The 11455-nt window shown below is 56.1% G+C and overlaps 4 protein-coding genes across 4 annotated transcripts in view; 2 read left to right on the plus strand and 2 right to left on the minus strand.

Annotated features, from left to right (window-relative positions):
• The window catches only part of VOLCADRAFT_59054 (uncharacterized protein), a gene marked incomplete at both ends in the record, with an annotated part of 5061 nt that extends 3726 nt beyond the window's left edge, over positions 1-1335 (plus strand). The window contains 3 exons of the mRNA XM_002949102.1: positions 96-235; positions 717-786; positions 1153-1335. Of these exons, the coding sequence (XP_002949148.1) occupies positions 96-235; positions 717-786; positions 1153-1335 (393 nt within the window). The remainder of the gene's footprint in view (positions 1-95; positions 236-716; positions 787-1152) is intronic.
• Positions 1336-3610: 2275 nt separating this feature from the next.
• Positions 3611-6482, minus strand: VOLCADRAFT_89570 (uncharacterized protein; the record flags this gene model as incomplete). The annotated part of the gene is made up of 5 exons (XM_002949233.1): positions 3611-3639; positions 4533-4575; positions 4973-4992; positions 5458-6073; positions 6468-6482. 5 exons carry the CDS (start codon positions 6480-6482, stop codon positions 3611-3613), a joined length of 723 nt encoding a protein of 240 aa, XP_002949279.1.
• Positions 6483-7018: 536 nt separating this feature from the next.
• VOLCADRAFT_117086 (uncharacterized protein) lies at positions 7019-10055 on the minus strand (the record flags this gene model as incomplete). Its single annotated transcript, XM_002949234.1, has 5 exons — positions 7019-7154; positions 7440-7540; positions 8084-8212; positions 8665-8772; positions 9801-10055. 5 exons carry the CDS (start codon positions 10053-10055, stop codon positions 7019-7021), a joined length of 729 nt encoding a protein of 242 aa, XP_002949280.1.
• Positions 10056-10670: 615 nt separating this feature from the next.
• VOLCADRAFT_117087 (uncharacterized protein) overlaps positions 10671-11455 on the plus strand; it is a gene marked incomplete at both ends in the record, with an annotated part of 5190 nt that continues 4405 nt past the window's right edge. Inside the window, 2 exons of the mRNA XM_002949103.1 lie at positions 10671-10688; positions 11404-11421. Of these exons, the coding sequence (XP_002949149.1) occupies positions 10671-10688; positions 11404-11421 (36 nt within the window). The remainder of the gene's footprint in view (positions 10689-11403; positions 11422-11455) is intronic.

Below are 11455 nucleotides of genomic sequence, written 5' to 3' on the forward strand. Positions count from 1 at the left end.
GAGCTGCTGCTCACGAGCGCAGAGAGCTCCGCAAAGGTGCTGTCCCTTCCATTCCTCCGTCCGCTGCCCTATCTTGTGTCTCTTGTGTCTCTCAGGCCCGTCGCGTCGCTGAGACCAGCGCCATCCAGATGCAGCAGCTGCTGGCTGAGAAGGAGGCGCAACGGGCCCGGGCGGAGATTGACAACGACATTTTTCTGGCCCAACAGAAGGCGCGTGCGGACGCAGAGAAATACAGGTCAGGACAAGCTAAGGGCTACGGTGGGGTGCGGGGGTAGGGTGCGGGAGCGGGCTGGGTAGGGGTGAGGGGAGGTGAAGCTCCTCCAGTGTCGCGTTGGTATGCTCCTGGAGAAGACCGGGTTTCGGGGCTGCGGGTGCTCACACACAGCAGGAAACGCATCCGAGGGCCCTTGGCGCCCTCCTGCCCGGGCCCCCGCCCGCCTGTTAACTGTCTCTACAAGCTGCATGATAAGCGTCCTTTTTAATGGAAAACGTTATCCATGGATACCCATTATGGACTGTGCCGCAAAGATTTGCTACTATGGCTTCGCCCCCTTTCCCTTTTTCCCCGATCTCCTCTTCTTGGCCTGGCTGCATTCTCTCCCTCCCCCGCTGCACGAGGGAGGGACGTCGACCCCGGCGGCAGTTTTGTCCTCCGGTCCCCAACCAGCCCGCCCCACCCTTGCTTTGGCCTGGCCCGGCATGAACTCCCCCGCCAGGTTGGAGCGCGAGGCGGAGGGGCTGCGCAGCAAATTGACACCGCAATACTTGGAGTATGAATTGATACAGGTGTGTGTGCGTGGGGAGGGGCGGGAGGGTGGGTGGGCGGGTGGGTGGGAGGAGGTTGGAAAACGGGGTGATGGTGGTGGGGTCGGATCTGTGTATTTGGGATGCAGCGCCCTGATGGAGAGGCTGTGGGAGGTATTCCTGTATCCGCGGGCTGCTCCTGCAGCTGGTTCATGTTGTTGTTGTCGTTGTGTCTTCACGGATGCGCACCAGCGCCGAGGCCACAACGCCCGAAAATGACGTGATTCCTGATTTCCCCGGATTTCAAACTTGCGCATCGCACAGAGCCAGCGTGTCTGGTTTTGGTTTACCTCCCCAACCCCCTTTCTATCCCGGGCCCCCTCCCTCTCTCCCCTCCACGCCTCTAAGGCCTTGACCAACAACACCAAGATATTCGTTGGCGACCGGCTGCCGTCCCGGCTGCTGCTGGACGCAAGGACGGCCCTCCGAGGGGTCTTCGCAGCATTGGAGACCACAGAGATAGAGGCGACGGCTGCGGAGGCAGAGTCGGAGCAACAAGAGCAGCAAGAGCAGGAGGAGCTCGGGTATTAGTGGCTTGTGGGCGTTGGCAAGGTTTGGGTCCCGGGCAAGCGCGGTATGTTGGCGGTACGGCCCCCCTTCCGTTGGCGCGGTGCGACATCGCAATCCCTGATTGGGTAGAGAAGAAGTAGAGGCGGCAAGCTAGCGATTGGCGCGAAGGTGTCCGTACCGCTGCAAGGGCCTAAATACCTTCCAGCTCTTCCTTGCTGCTTTTCCTGCTGATGCTGTACGGCTCGCGAGAGGGGTGCTTCCAATGCTTCCAATCGGGAAGGGGGTACACGGCAGCCACGACAGACAGCGCTGTGCGTGCAGCAACGGCAGGCGCTGCCTGTTGAGGGGTGCTGGAGTTGCTTTACTGGCCATCCACTGGGTTTCGTCTGTATTGCGTTGGAGGAGGAGGAGGAGATCCGGAGGAGGAGGAGGAGGAGGAGAGCTGTCCGGTGTTGACGTGATTACATCATTATGTTCATAGTTCAGGTCGGTCGGCTGAAACCCGAGCACCGAGTGAGGCAGAGGACCCTCTGCGGCCGTCTTGCGGAGGAGCGGGGGAGCTGGTCATGTGATGCTAGGAAGGGAGGATCCACTGTCCCTCGACGTCCGAAGTGCCCACCGCATTAGAGGGTGGGGGCGAACGAGGTCTTCGTAGTATCGGGGGCTGCGTGACCCTGTGTGGACTGTCCGGACTGGCTGACAGAGCAGAGGTGTGGGGTGGTGCGATGAGTGGAGGGTTCGAACGGATGGTCGGGCGGTCAGTAGTCGGCCGGGATGGTAGGGGCGGAGGCAGGTGGTGCATGCGCAGAGGCAGCAGCAGCAGCAGCGGCAGCGGCAGCAGTAGCAGCAGCGGCAGTAGCGGCAGCAGCGGCAGCAGCGGCAGCAGCGGCAGCAGCGGCAGCAGCGGCAGCAGCAGCAGTGCTAGTAAGAGGGAAAGGGACGAAGGGGCCCTTTCCCCTATGGCAGCCGCAATTCCTTGCATGTATACATTCTGTGTATTGATTGACAATTGATGGCAGTACATGTCTGCACATGAACGTGGCTGTGGTGCGAAAGTTGGGAACGAACTAAGTTGTGGAGGGAGAGCCCTGAGGTTGCGAATGTCCAAAAACAGCCAATAGGCAGGTGAAACAGATAAGTTGGGCCGTTCGGTGCTCCTCCGGATGGATTAACAACACGCCCTGGTATACCGCGGGGGCAACGCCTTGGTGGGACAACGCCTTGGTAATTCAGATTTGCCTGGCACAGCTAAACGCTTTGAAGAGTATAAACGTCCCCCCCTCCTCTTGCCCTGGCAGCAGCTTCACTCGTTCGTGGTTCGTCTTCCCCCCCCCCCCTGACGGCGGTCCTGGAATAGGCCCCAGTGGGGCCTTTATGGCTTAAGGGGTACAGCTGAGGAGAGTTGGAGCTGGCGCACCGGACTCACAAATGACAGTATGTATGTGCATGTGTTGATCCGAAGATGTGTGAAGAGGCCAGGAAGAGAAGAGAGAGAGAGAGAGAGTGTGTGTGTGTGTGTGTGTGTGTGTGTGTGTGTTTCCATTATGTGAGCCACGGGCAGAAACTGGCGGGGGGGATGGTACATAGGTTTGCGTGTGTAATACTGCTACACCAGCGGTTGGAGATTGGATGTTTAATTCAGACCTAGCTATGAAGTGCGTAATAATTATCAGCAGTGCCGTGTCTTTCCTCATGGTTTTTTGTCCCAGGGAAAAGCCGTGGTAGAACTTCCTGTTCTGGTTTGATTATTCCGATTTTTATTATTTTGGGAGTCTCTTTTTGTTAAATGCGACATACCACGCACGATCCCGGACATGCATGACAAAGCGTATGAATGATGATGACTGCGAATGCGTTTGGGAACAGACGATCCTGGCTTCGACAATACGAGTCGAGTTGAGCACAGATGCAAGATTTTGAGGAATTGCCCTTGTGGTCATCATGTGCCTTGGGGGTTTTTCATTGGAGGAGAGCTGCGCATGTTGCACGAACGCACTACTGAACCGGTGGGGGAGGATCGATGGTAGTCAAAATGTGGGGGGCTAACCTGTTCCACAAATCCCACAAGCAGCTGGGCCAGGAGCACCTAAGGCTCTTCTTCTTGTGCCGTTAGGAGGATGCAGACATGGTTGTTTGCTTTCCCTCCAGCATGTCTCCTCGGACTGGGTGTGTAATGTGCGAGCGTACAAGATGTGCGTTATGCTACACTGCTACACTGCACCGCATGTGGACAAGCAACCAGGGTGGATAAGGCATATAAAAAAAGACGGCCAGGACTTAGGATAGACTTTTCCGTTCATTGCCACAATAGCTTGAACCTCTTAACTGCATGCAGTGCGAAAGGAAAAGCAAGCTTATCAGCTGTGTCTAGGTGTCTAGGTGATGCTGAACCCATATGGGTTCATATGTCCCCGAGCAGCTCAGCTGCGTACAGATTACAGTCCATTCAGAGGCCCACCGCCCCAAATATTACTTACAACTCCGCCAGGTTATATTCTTGTGGTTACCATCCACTGGTATATGAGTGTCGGTCATTTCCAACACATGTGGCTGTACAGCCCGAACAAACAGTTCAAAAAAAACTGGTAAAAACGGAAAAAACCACCTACACTCCGGCCGGCCGGCCAGCCAGCCAGCCAGCCCAGCTTCAGTTCGTGGTCTGACCAGTGACTGATCCAGCCTTGCACAGCCCCTACACCATTCAGTAGTTGGGTGGGGACTCCAGGACTTAGTACCGGGCTCCACCATCGTTGCACTCCGTCCATACAACAGGCAGGCGGCTGGCAGAGGTTAAGGCCTGACTTCTACTCCCGGAGTGTCCGGGTTCAAATTCGCCTGCCGACCTCTTGGGTGTGTGAGAGATGTTGAAATGGGAGGTAGCCCCCATCTTATGAACGGTGTAGGACGTGATAAAATCAACCTGCGAGCTGACCAGGAACTAAGTTGACGCGCCGTTGATCCGCTAGATTTGGTTGGATGCTGGTGGTGAGTTGCCATACCCAACGAAAACAATCCGAAGTCGGATGGAGTGAATGGCTTAGGGTGCCCCTCTAGCAGGGGAGAGCAGGGAATTGCCTCGGGAAGGAGGCCACTGGTGAAGCTATACCACCCTGTAACAACAACAACAGAGAGAGCCAAAGCCATATGCATTCAATGTACTGTACGACAGCCACTGCAACCGGGAAAACTAGCGGCCAGAGCTCCTCATGGCAACTCACCACCAGCTGCCGAGCCGTTGCCATTGCTGTTGCCATTGCAAGTCTGTGTGTGAATGTGTGTAACGAGGGGGTGTTGGGGATATGGTGGTAGTTGTATCGATGATGTGGAATGAGAGCATATATATACATAGACATTTTAACTACACTTACATACACATATACAAGTGAACACATATTCCAATCGGAAGCTAACTCTCCAAGGAGGTCATGTGCACACACATGCACACTTCTTAATACTACCCTCACTAGCCCCGACACCATCACACCATCCCACGCACCATCACACACACACGTCCCCTTCATCAAGGATAACCCTGAGGACCCCTACCCGCTGCCAAGCTCTTCCAGGGTATCACGGGATCTGGCATCCACCGCTCGGTTCTTTTCTGCAAAAGACGTGATATAACAGCTCTCCACTACAATGGCATGCAGCGCCGTACCACGCCGTACTGCGCCACCCCTGAGTGGGGTTATCAATGCAGGCCAGCAGTGCAGGCAGTACCTCCCGCAGTATGACACCAATGTAGTCAGATAACAGCACATCAGAAGCCAGGCCAGGCGGTAGGCTGCCACAGTGTGTGCGAAGATATCTGGAGGCGCGGAGCTATGTGGTAGTGCAGGTACATGAATGGTGAGTGCATCGGTAGATGGGTAGAAAGGAAGATGGTAAGATGGGGAGGGGCATCTCGCAGGGTTGTGGGGAGAAGTGGTGAAGCCCCCGGGCATGTCAAGCCGCTTGGAAAACACCCGCAACGTAAGCCTGAAGTTTATGTTTGCGGGTTGTTCTCAACCACCAACCATAACCGCTGCCGTACCGGCAACTGTGAATAGTGACGCAGGCGCAGTCGTGAAGAGAGCTCCAATGCCCACCTTCCTTCCACATGTACGACATGATCCTAACTTGCTTTTAGTGTAGCCTGATTACCTGGGCCTGTGTACGGCCGTATAGGGCCCTCCTCCAGGCTCTGCACGTGACGCTGTACGACAATTGGTCGGATGCGCGCATGCAGCAGCTCTGGAAGGCATGCCGTCAAAGTGTCTTGCTCCGAAACTACCTCTGCCGGCAAAAGTGCCAGTGATGCAGCACCCGCCGAGGCACAGGCGGCAGCCGGGCCACACAGCGCACGTGACGGTGGCGGTTGCGGCCGCACCCGGCGATGCAGCGCCGGCAGCAGCGACTCTGCAGCGGCGGCCGCGGCCCCAGTCGGCCGAGGTGTATACAGTTTCCCCGGCGGCGGCGGCAAACCGGGATCTGCCGCCATTGCCGCCGCCGCCGGTGCAAGCGCCGGAAGCCGTGGCGGGGCGTAGGTGGCACACAGCAACACAAGCTCCGGAACCAGGGCCTGTTGCTGTTGTCGCCATTCGCCGGCTAGCAATCGCTCCTGGCTAGAGTGGGTGCATGTCAAGCCGCTTACCAACGGCTTGGTTCTCCACTCAGCTGCACGTGCACGGCCCAGTGCTAATTCAAAAACACCGAAATGGGGCCGTGTGGCCACGTTGCCGCGTGACCCTGTGCATAGCTCGTGTGGTAACATGGCTATCTGGTTGAGAGGAGGTGCGGGATACGAAATGCAAGGTACGCCGGCACGTTTTCCCGTACAGACATCCACCTAGCTAGGGGAGCGCCAGTGACCCATTTGCCAGTACCGATTTGCCGGCCCCATAGTTTGGCGCACGCATCAAGTGTACTAACAGAGACATCCGGCCTCAGCTTATCAACATGTCGTTGGCACCAGATTCTTACAAGTTGCATCTTCCCACCCGCCATAATCCAAATCCCGTACACCCGCACACCAGGTGGTTCAGCTGGCGAGTTTACTCCCACCACAGTCCCTTCTAAGCACCTGATGATGAGAGCAGTGTGGCACGGAACGGATTTCATTGCCGCCTACGCCGCATGCGGACTCTTGTGGCATGTCTCCTACCTTACCTTACCTTGCCTCTCTTCATGGGATCAGCGATATACGAGTCTGCAAGCGTTACATGTGCGGTACCCAACCCGGAGCTCACTTCTCTACAAAACGTGTCAATAATAATCACTGCTCGCCCCCATCACTCCAGCAACGGCCAACAGCCACCACCCTGCATTGCCGCTGAAAAGGCCTCTCGAGATACTGGTGGTCGCGCTACGCGCGTATTTATAGTGCCGTACTGTGTACCGGCTGCTACAACCCAGCACATGCACTTGGCCTATCCAGTGCCCATCCCCGCGGTGCTGTTCTTCGCACTCCCAGAACGAACAATCAACACATGCCTGGTTGCATGAGGAGATAAAGCCGCACATGCCTGGTTGCATGAGGAGATAAAGCCGCACATCAAACGACCCCGACACCCCACCGAGCTTTACTCGGGCTACTAGTAGTTGGCTGTTGCTGCACACTACATATCCCTGCAATCAATCAAGCATCGCCATAACGGATCCGCTTCAAATGCAGCGGGTGGGATGCTGATGTGCACATGAATGCCCATTGTATTGTACACGAGCCTCAGGTCAGGTCAGGTCTCAGCAGGCGATCAAGTCTCAACACCGCCTGCGGTTTGGCTGGTCCCAGACGCTCGCAAATTTTGGCCCTCGGCTGTTCCTGGGAGACCAACAAGAGGCCATTGAGAGCAGAGCACGGCCTGTGGGATGCCGGCACAGTAATGCAGTGGCTGCTGTGTTGACTATCGTCAAGGCCCGGAACCGGCCCCTCTCATTGAGCCCCCTCCCCGGCCATCGGCGTGATGCCGTCGTTCTGCGGGATGCTGTCCTCCTTCCTGCCTCCTCAGCTGCCGCTGACATGGGTGGGTGCTTACCTCACCCAGGTCAGGTGACTCCCTCCACATCGCCGCTAACCGCTGTTGCCACCGTCATATTTCCGATCAAGCGACAAGGTGCCCCAAGCCAAGAGGACGCGGACCGCTCACACGAGGGACTGCAGCAGTTTGGCCAGCTGCGGCATCTTGGCTGCTCGGCCCTTGACCGCCTCCGCCTTCTTGGTGGCCTCCGAGAGCGCCGCCTCATTCTCCTGCAGGGGAACGCCGAGGGGGCAGACAGCAAGAAGCAAGGCGAGGGAAGAATAAACATAAGGAATGCCCTAGAATGTAGGACGCGTACAGCGCTCGGGTCGATAAACCTGGATAGGGACAAGACACCGCAACATGTCACAGCGGCACATATACCAACGGTGTTTATTTATACCCCGGTGACTGTAACCAGCTTCCATCAATCTGGCGATAGGCATAAATGGTGTTAACGCCAGCCCGGCATGGCGCTGCTCGCTCGCGAGGAATGCTGCATTTTGAAACGACACACATCGCCGGTCGCGATTGCGGGGGGACCACAACGCCAAGGCCGCGACAAGCCGAGGGTGTTGGATTGATCAATTCGAGTGACGGCTCCCGCGCGGCCTCAGTGCGCATGCTCAGGGGGCACGTAGTGTGCCGACAAAAGCGACAGCCCATACACTGCCCCCCTCCGCACACGCCGCCAATATCCGCAGTCTGAGACGCCCGCGCACACCCGTACCCACGTCAGACATCCCCCCGGGCGACAACCCCCCGCACCGCACCTGCGCGAGCGCCGTGATACGGCGCTTGATGCCCTGCTTTCGTTGTTCCACCGTCATCTTGATTTGCATGGTGGCGTTCTCCAGCCCCGCATGCTCCTCATTGTACTGCTCCCACAACACCGCCATGTCCTGCAGTGGTAATGCAGTACGAGACAGGACCGTACGACGTGACTTATCAATATAAAACTCCAATGACTTCAAAGCTCCAACCAGTCGACGAGTAATCTCGTCCCAGAGACACGACGGTTCAGACAGACGTACGGAGCAGGGCAGGGATGGAGGACATTCTTTACCCTCGGGACAGGAAGATTGCAACATGTAACTTTTCACTACCACCACTACTACTATTACTGCTAATGGCGCTAATGAGCCGCCGTAGCCGTCATAGTATTTGTGTTAGCATTACCATTCACTACTCAATGCGGCACAACCCTGTACTACTTGATCACATGTTGTGCCACGCCGTACCAGTACGTGCTAAGCCGTACCGTACGGACTGACATTGTCATTTCGTATCGTTATTACAGCTAGGGTCTGCTCGGCTTCTGGGGATGGTGGCTGCTGCGGTACCAGGCCCACACCTGTTGGTACTTCTGAGTCACCGCCTCCATTTGGGACAACTTGTCCTCGAGGCGCTGCGTGGTCTTGGTGAATGTTGCCTTTGCGAGCGCAGCGCACTCCTTGGCATCCTGAAGCTCGCGAGCAGCAAGCAGAACGGAGGGGGAGGCAGTTCTGAGGTTCCGTCGTTAAGTCAATTGTGTGCGGAACTTGTAACTTGTAACTTGTAACTTGTAACTAACTTGTCCAGTCAATAGCGGAAATTTCCTCCTCGTATGTGAGGGCCGAGATGTGAAGGCCGAGACGGTCGCGGCTACACGTAATCCTCGGGGGTTCCGTTTGTGGCCGTCGCCTGGGGCCGCGGCCGCCCCGACGCGTGATTGGACCAAGAAGGCGCTGGGGGCCCCCGTCCCCTGGGGAGCACTAGCTGGATGACCAATGATGCAACAACATTCCTAACGAGCTGAAGACCTACCAATCCGCTAGCTCAGACACCGCAGCCACCGAAAGTCAGAGGAGGGTGTGTGGGGTGTGTCTGGGTATTTGGGTGGTATCATCTTTTAAATGATATGGTGATACCGGAGCGCAGTTGGCCAAGTGAACGAGCGGGCAGCTGTTGGTGATAAAAAGAGCTGCGGATGGGATGCCGGGTTGCGGCTTGGGGCTTGCGGGTCAAGGGAGGTCGATGATAAAGGTCGTGCAAAAGCAAGGTTGTGGGTCGTGTTGCAAGATTGGCTTTGCGAGACTGGCTTTGCTTTAGTCGCGATGTGAACTGGACTAGGGTTATACATGGCGGATCTGGTCTGCCCAGTTCCCGAATCTATAGGGAGTTTTTGGCAGGGTAGAGAAGGGGAGGAGGGAGATAGAGGCTGAGAAACATCTCGCCACTGCGGAAAGGGTGCAAGCAAACATGTGTGGTTAGAGGACCCCTACACCTTCCGCGTTTTGCCTGCCACGCAGGAAAGGCTTCGTGGCCAGAAATCGAGAGAGACCGCGGCCTTGGTACAGGAGGAGGAAGTAACCGCCATGAATCGTAGGCAAGCTGCTAGCGCTTTGGACGAGCCTCATGCTCCGGTAAGACCAGCTTCCATATTATACAGGCGTGCTATATGTATGGAAAGGGAGCCTTCAATAGTATGCCCAGGTTTAAAGGACGCACCTTCACGATAGCAGCTTCAAGGGCGGCAACGCGCTTTTCCGCTGCCGCTTTAAATTCCTCAAGCACCTGAGCTTGCTGCTTGGCGGCCGCCATCTTCTTCTTCTCTAAAGTCTGCTGCACCACCTTTTGCAGCATCAGCAACTCTGTCTCATCGTCGAGGCTTCCTTCCTCACCATAGTCGTCGTCTGCTACTGAGGGCGTGGAAGCCGCCAACATAGCTGGAAGTGGAAGCTGGTGATCGTCGTGGCTGGGCATCTTGCCGTGTCTCGAGAAACCAAGCGAGCTAGGAAAGCTACGTTGCCGCTGTCGGCGACCTAGCAGACTGCTGTTGCCCTGCACAGTCCGGCGAGGTTGCTACTGTTGACGGCTGTGCTCCTTGCGGCTTTACAGACTCTGTTACATCTAGGATACCACCGATGAACAATAAAAAACTAGTAGCTGCAAGCTTACTCCCGTAGTCGTAAGCATCTTCCGCTGCTTCACGCTGCGTGAACCTATGAGCAGGTGTAACGTTTGCCCGTCAGCATGAGAACGCTTCCAAGGCTAGGATTTACAGTAGCGCTGCTCTGAACAGGTGCGTGTATGTTAGGTAGGCACATGTAATCCTGCTCCCTGCAGGTATTCGCGCGTTCATTTTCAAATGAATCCGTACGGCAATTGTGCCGTCATCCCCTTGGCCATGGCAAACCTGATCATTTCACTTCTAGCACCTCGCCGCAATCTTAAGAGGGAAACGTATTCATGATACTCTTCCAAAACATATACGTTTAGAATTATATGCAGCTGTTATTATAAGTCGATCAACGACGAAAAGGGGGTCCGGAAGATACACCTGTATAGCGAGGGACAGAAGGTTGGCTCAAGAAAATGATGAAAATTATTGAACAGGTGCGGATAAATTGCCACTTGCGCTCTCCTGATAAAGTTTTTCCAACTTGCAACCTGTTTTCCCTTGTAGCGGACCCGCGGGTCGGCCCCGTATGCGGCCTCAACTTAGTGCTTGTGTGGGGCACCCGGGATAGACTTATCGTGATTCAGTTCGACAAAGATATGTGTATTCAAATTACGTTCAGTCCAGGGCACCAAGGGCACCTGTGCTGAGCAGAGTAGGGAGCCCGTTGGATTTTTCTTCGCCGGAGTTTCGGAATAGAGCGAGAGGAATAACAACACGGACTGCGTGCGCCGTTCCGGTGGCTTTACGTTTTGCGTTACAACCAAACATCTCTCAAGGTCTCGCGCCCCTACCTCTTACTACAGGGAAGGGCGCAGAGCAGTTCCTTTTCCAGGACGACCAAAGAAAAGTTCTTTGTGGACGAACATGAACAACGAACCAGTGATGAGATCTCAACACCACTTCGCCTCTGTCGAGGTCGCGTCGCGGTGACTCGGGGAGCTCTCTCTTCATCACTGTCAGCATCCCAAAGTTAGGATGTCCCCAACCACAACTCCCTTGAAAGGGGGCCCCGCTTTCCCCCCACTCCCCCCCCCTTCCCCTCCCCCCCCACTTCTCCCCCCCCCTTTTCCCCCCCCCCCTTCACTTCCCCCCACTTTCCCCCTTATCCCTCCTGGCACTTATCTCTCCTCCCCCCCTCGATACCCACAGGCGCGCCAGTCACTCCACGTGGGCGAGCGCACCTTCAAGCCCACACCCAATC

The sequence above is a fragment of the Volvox carteri genome, assembly GCF_000143455.1.
Source record: "Volvox carteri f. nagariensis unplaced genomic scaffold VOLCAscaffold_13, whole genome shotgun sequence".
Taxonomy (NCBI): domain Eukaryota; kingdom Viridiplantae; phylum Chlorophyta; class Chlorophyceae; order Chlamydomonadales; family Volvocaceae; genus Volvox; species Volvox carteri.